At 38.0% G+C, this 17,714-nt stretch overlaps 1 protein-coding gene across 5 annotated transcripts in view; it reads left to right on the plus strand.

Annotated features, from left to right (window-relative positions):
• The window catches only part of ZFAND6 (zinc finger AN1-type containing 6), a gene marked incomplete at both ends in the record, with an annotated part of 77,499 nt that extends 60,332 nt beyond the window's left edge, over positions 1-17,167 (plus strand). Inside the window, 4 exons of one of the 5 annotated variants that reach the window (XM_080692959.1) lie at positions 1,334-1,442; positions 3,049-3,149; positions 13,373-13,489; positions 17,019-17,167. In XM_080692959.1, the coding sequence (XP_080549085.1) occupies positions 1,334-1,442; positions 3,049-3,149; positions 13,373-13,489; positions 17,019-17,167 (476 nt within the window). Of the gene's footprint in view, positions 1-1,333; positions 1,443-3,048; positions 3,161-13,341; positions 13,490-17,018 lie in introns of all 5 variants that reach the window. The other 4 variants (XM_080692955.1, XM_080692957.1, XM_080692956.1 and 1 more) reach the window with 4 other exon arrangements.
• Between the last annotated feature and the right edge of the window lie 547 nt (positions 17,168-17,714).

Here is a 17,714-nt window from a genome sequence, read left to right on the forward strand (position 1 = left end):
TTGTCCTTTTTAATCAGAATTGAGGTGATCTTTTGCTTCAGCAATTGTATAAGAAGAATCATGAAAATATTCAGCTAGGATAGTCGTAATGTAATATAATGCCTAAATATATAGATTTTTGTGGTTTATTACAAGTCATAGCCAGGCATGTGACATACACCTATAATTCCAGGATTTGAGAGTTTACAGGTTCAAGGGATATAGGTTTGATGACAACCTCAGCAACTTAATGAGACCCTGTTTCAAAATAAAGGCCTAGGGATATAGCTTGGAGGTAGAATGCCCCTGGGGGTTCAATTCCCAACACAGAAAAGAAACACAAACTGGTACATTTGGTTTAAAATCTTGTATGAGTTTTTTTTATTATTACTGTTTCATGTTCAACACAAAGCCATTTCATCAACATTTCTAAAAAAAAAATTGTTGTGTGTGTGTATGGTACTAAGGGATTTTTTTTTTTTAAAGAGGATCTTAGTAAGTTGCTAAAGCTGACTTCAAATCTGCAATCCTCATGTTTCAGCCTCCCAAGTGCTGGGGTTATAGATTTATACAAACATGCCCAGATTCAAACTTTTTCTTAATTTTTTTTTTTTTTTTAGTGGTACTGGAGATGGAACCATTCTACCTCCAGGCTACACTCCCAAACCTATTTTATATATATTTTTTGAAACAGGGTCTTGCTAAGTTGCTGAGAGCCTCACTAAGTAGCTGAGGCTGGCTTTGAACCTGTGTGATCCTCCTGTCTCAGCCTCCCAAGTGCAGGGATTACAAGCATGTGCCACCATGCCTGGCTGGAGAATTTGTTTTTAAAAGAAATAATCATCCACATTTCTGTCTTATGAACACATATAACCTAATGTGTTCATTCTGAACCTGCTCTGCCTTGCTGCTAAATTATCTTTTAAATATCTCATTTGTATACTAGTACTTGAAAGTTATTTATAAACTAATGGATTTGGGTTTGGATGATACTCAGTCCTAAGAAATATAAGTTGAGATTATTCAAATATATAATTTTTATATGGTTTGGTTAAAATTAACATTTTTTCAGAGATAAAATGAAAACAGTTTTTTAATAACATTTCTTTGGCTGGGCTCAATGGCAGAGCTGGTGTTTACCAAATATGACACCCTAAGTTGAGTCCCTTACCCCTGAGAAAAATTTCACTGGCAAACTGTTGCAAAGCCCTTAACTGAAAACAATGAATCATAGTATGTAATAAACAAAATCCATAAACTCTATATTGTGGGAAAATGATGTTGGTTTTTTTTACATCAGGTCTGGGCTCCTTGCAGTGTAGGGTCACTAACGTGAAATGTGGTACCATTACAGCAACTTCTGTCAGTAGTCTGTCTGAGTCTTTACCAGTTCAGTGCACGGACGGCAGTGATCCAGAAGCTCAGCCAGCGTTAGACTCCACGTCTTCACCTATGCAGCCAAGGTAAGCGGAGCTTTCTGGATTGTAATCGGAAAACGGATGAGGAATAGAGAACATAGAATGTTTGGGGTCAGTTTTATTAAGGAAAAATAGGGAAAGCCACTTCAGAATTAACTGGCGTAAAATTATACCTCACCAAGTATTATTTACTAGTTAGGAAAAGCTTTTCACAGAGAAGGAGGGTCTTTTAAGTCTTAGATTTTCTTATCAAACATCTCCTTTATTCTTCATGCTGTATCCCAGCCCACTTCTCAAGTCCTTTTGAAAGATTTCAAGTTAGTGCCTTAACTTAGTCTTAGCTCTCAAATATTGATCATTTGCATCAAAATGCCTTGTCACGGGTTTTCTTTAATACTATGATATAGTATTATATATATATATTTTGTTGTTGTTGTTGATGTTTTGGCACTGAGGATTAAACCCAGGAGCATTCTACCTCCAAGCTACACACTCAGCCCTATTTTATTTTGAAACAGGGTCTTGCTGAGTTGCTGAGTCTGGCCTACAATTTGTGGTCTCTCTCAGCCTCCCAAGTCTTGGGGAATATGGGCATGAGCCACCACAACCAACCCGTATTTGTTTTGTATACATACTTTACTTTTTAACTCTGAAGTCAGAATTGGAAGGCCGCATACTGAAATGCTTGTTTTCAGCTTTATTGTTAAGAACAAATAGATTAAATTTCTGCAGCATGATTTTTTAAATATGCTTTTATTCGTACATTATAGTCTCGCATCATAACATACAATAGTTCTTTTTTCCAGTTCATGAGGTGTTTAGTTCTGCAATGCCAGAGTATAATTTACAGCTTTGTGTTATAGTTCCTTAAGCACATCTTTATCATGCTAGTTTTCATTTAGTGCATTCATGATCTTGAATACACAAAGGACATACACTGTTACTTTGTTTCCAAAGCATAAACTTGTGGCTCAAATAAATCTCTAGTTTCAAAGCTCTCTGATTATGTTATAAACAAGTATCTCTGTGTTTTTACTTTATTGATCTACATGGGTAAGTTGACACTATTTCACTTTAATATTTATGTACAGAGATTTTTCTTTTCTTCTCTCTTTTTCCTCCCTCCCTCCTTCCCTCCCTCCTCCTCCTCCTCCTTCTTTCTTTCTTTCTTTCTTTCTTTCTTTCTTTCTTTCTTTCTTTCTTTCTTTCTTTCTTTCTTTCTTTCTTTCTACCAGGGATTAAACCTAGGGACATTCTACCTCCAAGCTACACCCCCAGCCCTATTTCTTATTTTGAAACAGGGTCTCACTAATTTGCAGAGGACCTCACTAGTTGAGGCTGGCGTCCAAAAACCTGCCATCCTCCTGTCTCAGCCTCCCAAATACTGGGATTACAAGCATTTGCCACCATGCCTGGCTACAGAGATTTTTTTTTAAATTCAAAATGTTTCCTGGTGTCATAGCACACACATATGTCTTAGTACTTAAGAGTCAGAGGTAGGAGGATTACTTAAGCTCAGGTGATTGAGACAGTTGCCATTGTTGGGCAATGTAGTGAGACCTCATTTCAAAAAAGGAAACAAATTGCTTTCTTTTAAATCTTTTTCTCTTTTTACTAAGAATTAATAAAATTGATATTTTTGCTTTTCCAGCCCTGTATCAAATCAGTCCCTTTTATCAGAATCTGTAGCATCTTCCCAAGTGGACAGTACATCTGTGGACAAAGCAGTACCAGAAACAGAAGATCTGCAAGGTTTGCATATAAATTAGCACATATTTTGTCATTTATTTAACTTGAGTGTTGTAGGCCAGGTGCATATATTAAAAATTACCTCCTTAAAATACATATTTTATGTTTTCATTATGAACAGATTATCTTATTTCCTCAAAAATTTAATTGACTAAGATATTAGGTGTTAGTTATTACACACACACACACACACACACACACACACACACACACACCAGCATAAACAAATTAAAAATTTGCTTGGTTTGAAAAATATAGTTAGGTGACTATTATTCTTACTTTGGCCAGTTGAGTATAAAGAAAAAAATTCTACTTCAAGCAAAAGAATCTGGTGGTTCTCGACTCAGATCATCTAAGATACGGTGTTCTACTTGGCTGGCAGGCAACCCTCTTGCCCCGTCTGTGACTTAAATTGCAGTAGTCTCATTAGTCACTTGTATTCAAGTGTGGTGCCTCACACTCTTTCCTATGTTCTTTATGCCCCTGTTATGTGGATCAAAATGCTAAGAAGACTTGAACATTTGTATGAAGGCTTTATTAGTGGGAAGACATTGAGGAGGCTGTTAAATAATCTCTGCTTACGTAGTTATGTTCTCTCAGTGTGCTGGCTGTGGATGGGTACCCTGGGAAGATAAACCCAAGGATAAGCTATGTATCACTCTTGCCTGTGGCATGATTTAAAGAGAAAATGCCCTGACCAGTGAAATTCTACATTGTGCATGATGGTGACAGATACATCTGGCAATATTGGATTAAATTTGTTAAATTTTAAATTTAAATAAGCTAGCTAATTTCCCTTGCTTCTATTTCATAACCAACAAATGCTTGATATTTTTTGCCTATTTGTGTAAATTTTTGTATAACAAGCTAATGTCTATGTGGCCAACGTAAAATTCTAGTCTAGCATATTATTATAAATGTATTGTTAAGTGAGCAGTTTTTATTTTTTAATTAAAGTAACAATTTTAAAAAAGGACAGATGAGAGGGATATTTTAAAAGTAGAAATAGAGCAAAATGTCAAGATTTACTTTTCCACTGGACATGTGAACTAAGACAAGTTTGGTCTCAGAGCTCCTAGTCTCATCCTGTTGATAATGGTGTAGTTGCTTTAAATGGGGAGGTCAAGTAAGGTATTGTAGTTAAAGAAAGTTTTAAAGAGTAAGGTGGCAATGATCAAATGTTCAAACCTGAGGTAGCTCATTTGGAGGTTTTAAGTAGTAACACACATTTAAATATGTGGAGCGAGCCAGGTGTGGTGGCACACTCTGGTAATCCCAGCATTTGGGAGGTTGAGACAGGAGGATTGTGGTTCACAGACAGCCTCAGCTACTTGCTCAGCTATTTAAATGTGTGGAGCGGTGAGTATCGTGCCTGAGATTTGACAGTCCTAAGCAAAAGTTAAAAATGAGGGAGCGGGCCGGGCGTGGTGGCGCATGCTTCTAATCCCCACGCTTGAGAGGTGGAGACAGGAGGATTGCACAGGTTCAAAGTCAGCCTCGCTGGTTTAAGAGACCCTGTTTCCAAATAAAAATATAAAATAGGTCTGGGAGTGTAGCCCGGAGATAGAAGGGTTTCCAGGAACCCCAGTACAACCAAAAAAAAAAAAAAAATGAGGGAGCAGGCAGGAGGTTAAGCCAGCAGAGGAACAGAGGAGGAAGTCATCTAGGTCCTGGTCATTTTTAGAACACAGATGCCAAAGGAGAATTCCAAAACCAAGGGTTGAATAGCAGTTTTGAGAGAAAGAAGAGAGGAGTTGAAAAGGAAGAAAACAGGCTGCTCATCGCAAAGGTGTTATCTTATGACAAAATTTAGAATGATGGCTATGCAAAGAAATTGTAAAGTTTAAGGGTGCAATAGCAACTATATGCAATTTAACAAAGAAGATTAGGTTGGTGAACTGATCATATCAAGTGCTTTTAAACCAGTCTGGTTTGTAGAAAACATTATAGTTTCTCCAGTTAGCTCTGAGTACATTAATTCAAAAGGTAGTCATGATGTCATAATAAGAAAAATTGCAGTGTTTAAAAAAATAGACTCTTCATGTATGAACAGAATCACTTTTATGTTAAATCAGTATTAACTTTTAAGTACCTTTAAAAAACTGAGCATTCATAATTTCATCACAGCAGAATTATTGACAAGTCAAGGACAAGTTTCACCTTTCACTTGAATTCACGAGAGGACTAATTTTTAACATGTAAAATCTATTAATAGTCTTTTTTTAATAAAAGGTTTAACTTAGACTATTGAACTAATACTCTTATTATAAATACAAATATAAGTGCATGTTTGCATATAGACATATGTGTATGCACACACTCATGTACACATGGTTTGCCAGTTAAATTTTCCCGTTTGATAAGAACAAATTTGGAGAATGTTTTCTTCAACTGTTTAATAGATGGATGAAAATAATCAGAGAATGTCTCTTTGACTCAGTCATATGATCATTTAAGCTGGAACCAGAACCCAGGCACCTGCTAGGCACTAGTCCTTCCACCGGACAGTCGTGCTTACTGGACTGAGGTGTGGATGTATGTGGTCCTGTTGCCACATTTAGACCCCCTCTCAGTTCCCAGGATGGGAGCATCTGGTTTGTCAGCTATCCAGGTACTTGCTTTCCTTTTCACTCCATGTACCTCCTCCAGAAATTTTCTGACAGAAAAGCCATCCCTAATGGAGAGAATATGTGAGTAGCAGCGAGTAGCAGCTGTGTATGTAAGTAAGAATTTCCTAACACTTTTTATTGGGATTTTCAGGACAGCCTTTTCTCTATAGGCACCCTGCTGATAATTAGGATTTCCTGTCACCATTGGGTGGCACTGCTTGTTTTGGCTTCATGGCTCTGAAGAGAAATTTATCTTTTTCTTTTTTTGCTTCAGAAGAATGCATAAATTCTTTCTTAGGTTTAAGTGAGAATTCAGCATATTGCAGCATGTTTATAATTTAATTATGTTTTTAAATTAAAAAGTAACAGCATGTTATGCAGTCTTACCTAGGAACATAGGTCTGATTTTCTAGTTCACAAAAGCTAGCTTTAAAAAAAAAAAGATTTAGCCGGGCGTAGTGGCGCACTCTTATAATCCCAGTACTTGGGAGACTGAGACAGGAGGATCGGGCAGGTTCAAAGCCAGCCTCAGCTACTGAGTGAGGCTCTCAGCAACTTAGTGAGACCCTGTTTCCAAATAAAGTATAAAATAGGTCTGGGAGTATAGCCTGGAGGTAGAAAAGCTCCTGGGTTCTACCCACAGTACCACAGAAAATAAATAAAATAAAGACTTAAGCCTGGTTGGTAGTGGACACTTGTAATCCCAGTCTTTGGGACTCTGATACAAGAGGACTGCAGGTTTTCAGCCAGTCTCAGCAACTTAGGCTTTCAGCAACCTAGTGAGTTCCTATTTCCAAATAATAAGTTAAATTGGGCTGGAGATGTAGTTCGGAGGTAGAATGCCTATGGGTTCAATCCCCAGGACCTAAAAAATAAATTTAAAAAAGACAGCCGGGTGTGGTGGCACACAACTGTACTCCTGGCATTTGGGAGGCTGAGTCAGGAGGATCATGGTTCAAGGACAGCCTCAGCTTCTTAGTTGAGGCCCTTTGCAACTCGGTGAGACCCTGTTTCAAAATAAAGAATAAAAAAAAAAAAAACAGGGCTGAGGGTATAGCTCAGAGGTAGAATGCCCCTAGCTTCCATTCCCAGTACTACAAAAAATATAAATAAATAAAAATAAAAAAGACTTAGTATTCTGGTATATTATTATACTTGATTGGTTACCTTATTAAACAGTATGCTTAAGTTTGGTTAACACCTCAGTCCCTCAGCTCTTGGAAAACATGAACTCTACAAAACATGAACCTTAGATGTAAAGGTTCTGTTTTTCATGTCTTGACAGCCCTACTGATTACTGCTCTGAGCCTTATTTGTATTATTTTTAAAGGAGAATAGTTGGGCATGGTGGTACATGCCTGTCCCAGCTACTTTGGGAGGCTGAGGCAGGAAGATCACAAAGTTTAAGGCCAACCTGGGCAACTTGGTGAGACCCTGTCTCAAAATTTAAAAACAAACAAGTATGGCTGGGGATCTGGAATCCAGGCATTCTCATCGGGTTTATAAATACTCTCTCCCATTCTGTGAGCTATTTTTTCACTCCTTTGACACTGTCTTTTGAAGCAAAAACAGGTTTTTATTTATTTTTATTTTTTATACATTTATTTATCTTTTTTCAGAAAAAAATCTATTCTAACATGAAATATGAACTCCCAAACAATCTCGAAAAAGAGCACAGCTAGAAGATGTACATTTTCTGATTTCAAACCTTATAAAGCTATAATAATAGAAACAGTGTAGTACTGCTATAAAGGCAGATATATAAACCAGTGGAGTAAAATAAAAAGCCTAGAAATAAATTTTTCCATATATGGTCAAGTTATTTTTGACAAGGTTTCCAAAAAAATTTGGTGAAGGAAATAATAATCTTTTCACTAAATATTGTTGAAAATAATAATTACATGAAAAAGAATAAAATTGGACCCTTACCTAACACCATATACCTATATTAACTCAAAATAGATAAAAGACTTAATGTAAATCTTAAGACTATAAACTTTTAGAAGAAAGCCTGGGTCATAAAACTTCACAACATTGAAATTGGCAGTGATTTTTGGATATGATTCCAAAGGCATAGGCAACAAAAGAATAAACAAACTTCATTAAAAAATTAAAAATATTGTACATCCAAAGACAATGTAAACAGAATTAAAAGTTACTGATAGAATGGGGTAAAATATTTCCAAATGCTATATCTGAAGGTATATTAATATTCCAAATAGAAATCCTAAAAATTAGCAACAATAAAAGCAAACAATACAATTTAGAAATAGGTAAAAGACTAAAATAAATAATGAATCACCAAAGATTTTTATGTGACCAATAAACACATATCACTCATCATTATCATAATATAATTAATCATTAAGGAAATACAAATAAAAACTATAGTGAAATACTACTTCACATTTGTTAGGATGGTTACTTAACATAAATTACCTTGCTTTGGCTCTTTACCTTGAGTTTTTTACTGTCTTGACTTGTAAAGTGTGTTTCTTGTAAGCAGCAGATGGATGGATTCTGGTTTTTAATCTATTTTGCCACTTTATGTCTTTTATTGGGGAATTGAGCCATTTATATTCAGTGTGATTATTGAGAGATAACTTTTAATTCCTAACATGTTAAGATTTTATTTCTGTTTGATATACTGTTTATTCTTTGCTTTAGTTGTCTGCCGGGTGAAAAATCTTGTTTCTCTGGTTCTGGTGTGTATTACCTATTTCTTCTTTGTAGTTAATCTCCTTGAGTATTTCTCTAGTGCTGGGTTTGAAGACATAAATTTATTCAGTTTCTGTTTGCCATGGAAGCTTATTTCCCCATCTAATTTGATAGATAGTTTTGCTGGGTAGGAAATTTTTGGCTGGAAATTGTTTTCTTTCAGAGTTTGGAATATGTTATTCCAAGCCCTTCTGGCTTTCATGACTTGGTTTGGGAAGTCTGGAGTGATTTTAACTGGTTTGCCTCTAAATGTCACTTGGCCTTCTGTTATTGTTGTCTTCAAGATTCTCTGCTTGGCTTCTACATTGGTCATTTTGACAGTTATGTGGTGTGGGGAACCTTTTCTCTGATCCTTTCTAAAGGGAGTTCTATAAGTTTCCTGGACCTGTGTATCGACTTCTTTCTCTATGTTTGGAAAATTTTCTGCTATTATTTCTTTGAAGATATTATTGATCCCTTTGGTTTTACCATCTTTTCTGTCCTCTATTCTGATTATTCTTAGGTTAACTCTCTTAAAATGGGCCCATATTTCTTCAATGTCAAATTCCTGCTGTCTGATTTTTTTATCTAAGTTATAAATTATGCGTTCGTTTTTGGAGCGATCATCTTCTAGGAGCTAGATTCTTTTCTCCATGTGGTCTAATCGATTGTTTATAGTTTGAATTGATGCCTTTACTTCAATGATTGCATCCTTTATTTCTTTTAGACTCTCTAAATTCTTTTCGAAAGTCCTGTATTATTTCTACAGTTATATTCCTGATTTAATCTTCTGGAAATCTCTGAATTTCTGTGTTATCAGGTTCTGATATTATGGGGTTGTGGGCATTCATTGCTCTATTGTTCCTCTTTCCCATGATTTCAGAAGTCTGTGCCTTCTCTGGGTTTTTCCCCGGGTTACCATGACTTCATTTAGGGTGCTCTGGATCTCGAGTTTGTGGTAATCTCAGCCACCCCTACTCCTTTACTGGGTTGTATCATGAAGTCTCAGACCCAGGGAGTTAATCGAGGCTGTGTGAGACAATGGGGGTTCCGGGCTGGGCGTTTTCCCATGGGGAGCTGCAACTAGGGTCTGGTATCTTTGCTACCACTACTCCTTCACTGGGTTGGACTGTAAAATCTCAGACCCAGGGAGATTATCAAATCTGCGCAAGTTCCTGGGGGTGCAGTGCTGGGATTTCTCCTTTAGGGGCTGCAATTTCACTTACAGTTATTGTGCACGCTGATCTGGAGCTGTCGCGGGCGTGCTGAACTCGCCACCGCTGATGCCAATATGACACCACTGCCAATATGACGCTGCTGCCATGCCCTCGCGGTTTTGAGCTCCATTCTGAGCCCCTGGAAGGCATGATGAGCTTGGCCACTGGGAGTTTTAGACATTCTTTGCGCTAAAAGAACTGCTGAATTACACCTGAATGATCTGTAGCTGCTCACTTTAGCTCCTTGTTTACCTTTCCTCTCTGGAGCCTGGTGCTGTGAGGCAAGATGGCTCCGGTGCGGCTCTGCCGCCGCAATGCGGGCTGGTTTCTGCGCTCTGGTTGTTCTAGTCCTCTTTTTCTCTGTCCCTTGTGTTTACATTTTTATTTCTCTGCTGATAGTGTTTTCTGGCTATTAAAAGCGCTGATTTTGTGGCAATAGAGATCGAATGTTAGCAGGACTCGTAAACGCTGCTTTTCTTGGTCTCCATCTTCCCCAGGTGTTTATATTACTTGAATTTATCTTTTTCTTTGGTTGCTTCATAAGAATGCATAAGGAAATAGTTACAGTTCAATAATAATAAAAAGACAATGCAATTAAAAAACAGGCAAATAATTTGAGTAGACATTTCTCCAGAGGAGATAGGCAAGTTGCCAGTAATCACATGAAAAGATGCTCAGTAGCAGTAATCACTGGGGAAATATAAATCAAAACCATAATGAGATATCACTTCATACCCACAAGCATGGCTATAATTAATAATAAGTGTTGTCAAGGATGTGTAGAAATTGGAACCCTTATACAATGTTGGTGGAAATGTAAAATGATACAGATGCTTTGGAAAACAATCTAGCAGTTCCTCAAAAAGTTAGAAAGCGCCAGGGGCATTAGTGCATGGCTGTAATTCTAGCTACTCAGGAGGCAGGGGAATCACAAATCCAAGGATAGTATGGGTTGTGAGATCCTATCTCACAATATAAACTAGAAAGATCTGGGAATATAGCTCGGAGGTAGAGTGGCACTGGGTTCAATCCCCAGTACTAGAGTGAAAAGGAGAAAGAAAAGGTTACATATAATTGCCATATGACTTAGAATCTTTACCTTAAAGTCTCAGGAGAATTGAACACGTGTCCTGAGCTGGGGGTGTAGCTCATCGGTAGATCCCAGGCACTGGGTTCAGTCCTTCAAAAAAAAGGAGCAGGGGGGGCGGCTGAAGAATCCACTCAGACACTTGTACATGAATATTTATAGCAGTAATTTTCATAATATCCAGCAATTTTTATAATAACCCCTCAAAACTTAGGTGGCCATCAACAGATGGTTGGTTAGAGAAACAAAATGTGGTATATTCATAGCCTAGAATATCATTCAGCCACTAAAAGGAAGGAAATTTTGATTTATACTATTTATAGTTGAACCTTGAAATATTGTACTAAATAAAAGAAACCAGCAGCCAAAGGCCACATGCTGTGTGATACCATTTATATGGACTAGCCAGAATAGGCCAGTCTATACATGCAGAAAGAGTAGTTGTTGCCAAGAACTGCGGGAAGTAGGGAGTTGTTAATTGTACAAGGTTTGCTTGAGTGTGTCTAAAATATTTAGGCATTGAATCAGGATGGTGATTTCACAGCCCAGTGAACATACTAAAAACTACCGAACTAAAATTCTAAATTTACAAATGCATAGTTCACTGTAAGAGGTGTTGGAGATTTAAAAATGGAATGAGATACCATTCCTCTCTTCCTTACAGTGCAGATGGGCAAACAGCACATTTATAAAACAGGTAACTCAGTAATTCAGTTCAGTAGATACTTATATATTGAGTGCTTGGAGGCACCAGGATAGTTACTGGTAACAAACAAATGGGGCAGGTTCCTGAATTCACCATTAAGCCGGGTGTGGTGGCACTTGCCTGTAATCCTAGGACTTGGTAGGCTGAGAAAGGGCTGTCACAGGTTCAAAGACAGCCTTAGCAGCATCGTGAGACTCTTAGCAACCTAGCAAGACCATGTTTAAAATTAAATAAATAAAAAGGGTTAGGGGTATAGCTCAGAGGTAGAATGCCCCTAGGCTCAATACCAAGAGATAGACGCACGCGTGCGTGCACACACACACACACACACACACACACACACACACTGTTAAGCCTGGTTAAGTCAAACAGGGAATTAGTGTGAATCATTGTGAATCATGCTGTGAGAGCACAGGGTCAGCTCTTCCATTCCAAGGTTGTGGGGAGGCAGTGGAGTGAGGATAGATTATGTAAGCTTCAATGAGAAAGACAAATTGGAGTTAGCCATGTACAAGGAGGGTTGGACGGGCATGGAGAGAGGATGCCACCTGGAAAGGATAACTTAGACAAAAGCACAGGTGTGAGAGAAGAGCTGGCAAGTCCAGAGAAGTGCCGGTGCTTCAGGATGCCTGGAGTGGGGTGTCGTTGAGGAATGGTGAAGCAAGGCTAGAGCCAGAAGGACAAGGAAGTCAGGAAAGACTCCGGGGCTAGCAAGAGTACTTCTAAACAGTGAAAGGGAAGACCGATGACAGTGCAGCGTGGAGGCATGGATGAAAGAGGAAGCTCATGTCTCCAGAATTTGCTAAGGGAATTAAGGGCAAGCAGAGTGAGAAGTTGCAGAGAATTGAAACAAGGGGAAGGTATCTGGTCTTGGCCTTAAAAAAAGAAGAGAGTCTAGATCAAACGAGGAAAAAGGAAGGCCCTGCTGAATAGCTCCTAAAAGGTCTGAATGAAGGTGTATGGCATGCTCCTAGTATAGATGGGGCAGTGGGCTCCTGGTGGCTAAATGAACCACAGCAAGTCACCCGCTGTCTTAGAACAAGGTATCACTCAGGCTGGCGGGATTGTTAGTGACGGGAAGGGGGGAGCACGTTAGTTATGGTATAAGAGCAGTAATTTTACCTCAACCGTAGTACATCTGGCCTTGGTTTCAGTATGTACTATCTTAAGTGTAATATTTTAAGGCTTCTTTGCATCAGTTTATCTTTCTCCTACCACTTTAAATGCTTTTATGTGAAGTATTCTGAGAACTATAAACAAACAGTACTCCACAAATCTATTTCTGTGTTCTCTGAGAAGTCTACCTAATTTAGAATCCATGCAGTATTAAGGCTGTATGAGCCTGGTACAGTGGCACATACCTGTAGTTCCAGTGCTTGGGAAGTTGAGACTGGAGAATTGCAGGTTTGAGGATAGCCTCAGCAGTGTAGCGAGGATCTCAGCAACATATTTAGACCCTGTTTCAAAACAAAAGACCTGGGGATATAGCTCAGAGATAGAATATCTCTGAGTTTCATCCCCAGTACCACACAAAAGAAGTTTGCATATGGCTATTTTATTGCATATTCCCTTAGAATACCAAGCAGTGTTTGTGTGTGTCTTTTTTTTTTCAAATACGTATTAGAAAATATAGTTTAAACCAAAAGAAGACAATCTGTAGTCCACCCTCTCCACTATTAACATGTCAGTTATATATTATAGACTATTTCTCACATGTGTATATACATACAAATACATATATTTAGCCAAAGGGGTCATATTTTATAAGCAGTTTTGTAATATGTGAATATGTGTCCATGCTAATAAGTAAATTTCTCAGCTATACTCTGAATAATAGAGTGGCGGGTGGGTGCGGGACGACCACCACCCAAGACCTCAGGATGACTGTGTCACCACCTCCTGTTTGTCAGCTTCAGTATCAGACACAGCACAGCCGCCATCCGAAGAGCAAAGCAAGTCTCTTGAAAAACCAAAACAACAAAAAAAGAATCGCTGTTTCATGTGCAGGAAGAAAGTGGGACTTACCGGTAAGGGCCTAAATCAAATGGTTTAACATTAAAGTATGTTTTTAAATAATGCACAATTTACTGTTACTGATTTCATTTAAGACGATTTCTGTTGCCCTGAGAGTTACCATTGGATACAATTTAGTTTCTGAATTTTCTTAAATAAAAATAGCTTTATATGTCTAAAAGTAAAATGAATAGCCTTTCTTTTAAAATTTTATTTTAGCTGAATTTGAGAATATAATACAGATTAAGGTCAGTGTGCCAGGTGCCATGAAAGGGCTAAGCTGTAGCTCCTGCCTTTGAGGACAGAGTTTACTTATCTATTTATGCATGCATACATGTATGCGGTACTGGGGATTGAACCCAGGGGCATTCTACCTCTGAGCTACACTGCCAGCCCTATTTTATCCTTTTTTTCTAAACAGGTTCTCACTAAGTAGCTGAGGCTGGCCATGAACCTGTGATCCTCCTGTCTTAGCCTCCTAAGTACTGGGATTACAAGTGCGCACCACCACGCCTCGTCAAGAGAGTATTTTAAAATACTTGGTGAGCTGCAAAGTACTCTCAAGTAAAATGGGGGCTAACCACAGGTTGTCTTGCAGGTTCAGTGAGTTGAGACATGAAAGCAGCTAGCCTAGTGTTGCCTCACAATGTGCACTCGACATGTTGGCTACTTTAACATAACTGTCAAAAAGTATTGTTAAGAGAAGGGGAAAAGAATGGAGAAGTAGTTAGTAAAGAACATATATTAAACCCAGCCATAAAGAAGAACAAAATTATGTCATTTACAGAGAAACGGATGGAACTGGAAAACAGTATGCTGAGTGAGATTAATCAGTCACAAAAAGAAATTAAATGCTCTCCCTAACATGGAGAAGCTAGCAAGGAAAAGGGTCATAGGAGAAACTCTAAATGAAGAGGGAGAAGCCATAGATGAGCAAATAAGGTGACTTAAGTGAGGGAGGATGTGGGGGGTTTCCTAATGTACATGATGTACATTCACAAACATCAAAGTCAGTCACTAGGCCGAACATGAGGAGGAGGGATGGGGTGGGAACTAGGGAAGGGCTAAATGAGTAGTGTGCGCATGTGTCCCTCCACCATCTTGTACTCCGTGAAGTTGTATGAATACAGTACACCCATTAAAAAAAATAAGGTACATCAAGTATGTCACACTGCCCTCAGAAGTCAAGGATAGGAATACTGCAATTAATTTATATAAAAAAGGAGTAGAGTCAGGCGTGGTGGCGCACGCTTGTAATCCCCGCGCTTGGGAGGCGGAGACAGGAGGATCTTGCAGGTTTGAAGCCAGCTATGCTGGCTTAGACCGTGTTTGCAAATAAAAAAAAAAGTATAAAGTATAAAAATGGGTTTGGGAGTGTAGCCCGGAGGTAGAAGGGTTTCCAGGAACCCCAGTACCACAAAAAAAAAAAAAAAAAAAAAAAAGAGGAGTAGAAGCCTGGCCAGGAAAGTATCATGAGGACAGGGTATTTCAGCTGTCTTGAACCATAAGTGGGATTAGAATTGACAGAAATATCGGCATTTTGGGCAGAAAGAATAGCTCGAACCAAAGCTTCAAAAAAGGGAAATGTGGTTCATATTCAAGGACTTACTTGGGGGCTGTGACTGGGCAGGAAGGTGTTGGGTTCCAAAGCCAGACAGGAGAGAGCAAAGACTGAGGAGTGTGGAAGTGGTTGTAGCTATAAATAATTAAGTTTATTATTCACCATGGCTGGGCATTGTGCTGAATACTCTGCATAAAGCTCTGAATAATGGACAGAGAAGTGTCGGTAGATATTGAGCTTTAGAAATAAGTTTTTGTTTGTTGTGAGGTACTAGGGATTGAACCTAGGGTGTTCTACCACTGAGCTGTAGCCCATCCCTTCTTATTTTTTATTTGAAACAAGGTCTTGCTAAATTGCTCAGGCTGGCCTTGGTCATCCTGGTTCAGCCTTCCAAGGAGCCGTGACTGGCATGGATTATAGGCCTGAACTACTAGTTTTGCAAGGTTATTTCTGGCTAAAGACTGAGTTGGAGATTTAAAAACCAAAAGAAAGGAAATTAGAAGTCTGCTATCAAAGATATTCTTAACTGACCAATACCTTAGCAAATGTGTATTTATTTAGAGAATACAAATATAAATAAGACATTTTAAAATATATATTATCAAATAATAGTATTTCAAAAACTCTAAAGCTTCATGACTATAAGTCTGAGGTTTGATCATTTTCTTTCTGTCCAACCTGTCAGAATCTAGTTTTGTTTGCTTCATTTTTATTTCATTATGTGAAGTTACAGAATGTTTTTGAAGTAAAAAAAAAAAGTAGCAAAGGAAATCCATGTCAATGCCAGTGTTGAAGATAGTTCCATGCTTCATCCCCACAATTTCATCATAACATAAAAATCCTAATTTTCTATCTATACCTATTATGTCTCTTCTCTATTTCGATTGAATGCTTAGGGCGTTTCCTTAAAATTAAGTAGCATTTATTTTGTGTTTGTTATATGATAAGCACTTTATACATTCCTCATTTAATCCTTAAAAGCAGTTTATTATTTCAAAGTTAAAAATGTAGAAACTGAGACTCAAAAAGGCCAAAAATAAGAAATTTGCCTACATTAGTAAGTAGATCGATACTTAGGCAGCCTAACTCTAGATCTCATGTTAGTAATCAACTACCAAAGTATAGTTTGTATATCTACTGGAGGTTGGCCAAACAGAACTATGTTAACAGCTCTTTCAGGGGTCTTACTTGATCTTTCTTAATTAAATGTTAAGATTGCCTTTAGGCATTGGGATTATTTTTACATTGCAGTATTTTGATTTTTAAAATGCTCCATGTTTTTCAATTTAGCAGTTGTATTTTTTGTAGGAAGGAATCATAGCCACATCACAGGTGGACACACTTGAGCTCAGAGAAGGGATTATGACCTGCTCTAGAACCAGCCTGTATTTTTAGACACCAGAATTGAAACTCTTTGCTAGTGAACTTTGAGAATGTAGTCTGAAACTTTTAAAAGAATGATTCTTGCTGGGCATGGTGGCGCACGCTTGTAATCCCTGCGCTTTGGAGGCAGAGACAGGAGGATCACACAGGTTCGAAGTCAGCCTCAAAGCCAGCCTCGCTGGCTTAAGAGACCCTGTTTCCAAATAAAAAAATATATATATATATATAAATAGGTCTGGGAGTGTAGCCCGAAGGTAGAAGGGCTTCCAGGAACCCCAGTACCACCAAAAAAAAAAAAAAAAAAAAAGATTCTTGTTTCTTTGTTTTTCTTCAGTAATGAAGGTTGAACCCAGTAGTAGTGTACTAGCCCTTTTCATTTCTTACTTTAGACAGGATTTCACTAAGTTCAGAGGCCAGTACGTTAGGTCCTCTTGACTCAACCTCTGGAGCAGCTGGGATGAGCTACCGTACCCAGCTAGAACGAGCCTTTCATTCAGATGGCTGCCCTAAATGCACGATGTGGTTTAACATTAAGTATGTCCAGAAATTAATATTTTATTCTTTCATCCAACTCATGCATGTGTGTTAATCATTTCCAGGGTTTGAATGCCGGTGTGGAAATGTTTACTGTGGTGTACACCGTTACTCAGATGTACACAACTGCTCTTACAATTATAAAGCTGATGCTGCTGAGAAAATCAGAAAAGAAAATCCAGTAGTTGTTGGCGAAAAGATCCAGAAGATTTGAACTCCTGCTGGAATACAAAATCCTTTGACCATCTGCAAACTAAAAATTGACTTGAGGTTTTTTTCCTAGTCGTTGGGAATGTAGAGCAGTGTATCTTGCATAGATCTTTTAATCATGCATGTCGTCAGAAGAATAGATTTTTGTTTTTGTTTTGAAAATGACTCTGAACATTTATTTCCATTGCAGTTTCTGTGGCTGAAAAGACTTAAACTTTACAAGTATTATTCTTTTAAGATCATTTTAATTTTAGTTGAGTGCAGAGGGCTTTTATAACAAACATGGAGAAAATTTGGAGGGCTGTGATTTTTTCCAGTATTAAACATGCATGCGTTAATCTTGCAGTTTATTTTCTCATTTTGTATGTATATGTAGCTTTTCTCTGCAGCACGATTTCTCTTTTGATGCTGCCTTTCAGGCACAACTAGTTATCAGTAACTGAATGTATCTTAATCATATGGCTGCTTCTGTTTTTTCATTAACAAAGGTTATACATATGTTAGCATATAGTTTCTTTGCACCCACTATTTATGTCTGAATCATTTGTCAC

This window comes from Muscardinus avellanarius, assembly GCF_963383645.1.
Source record: "Muscardinus avellanarius genome assembly, chromosome: 3".
Classification (NCBI taxonomy): Eukaryota; Metazoa; Chordata; class Mammalia; order Rodentia; family Gliridae; genus Muscardinus; species Muscardinus avellanarius.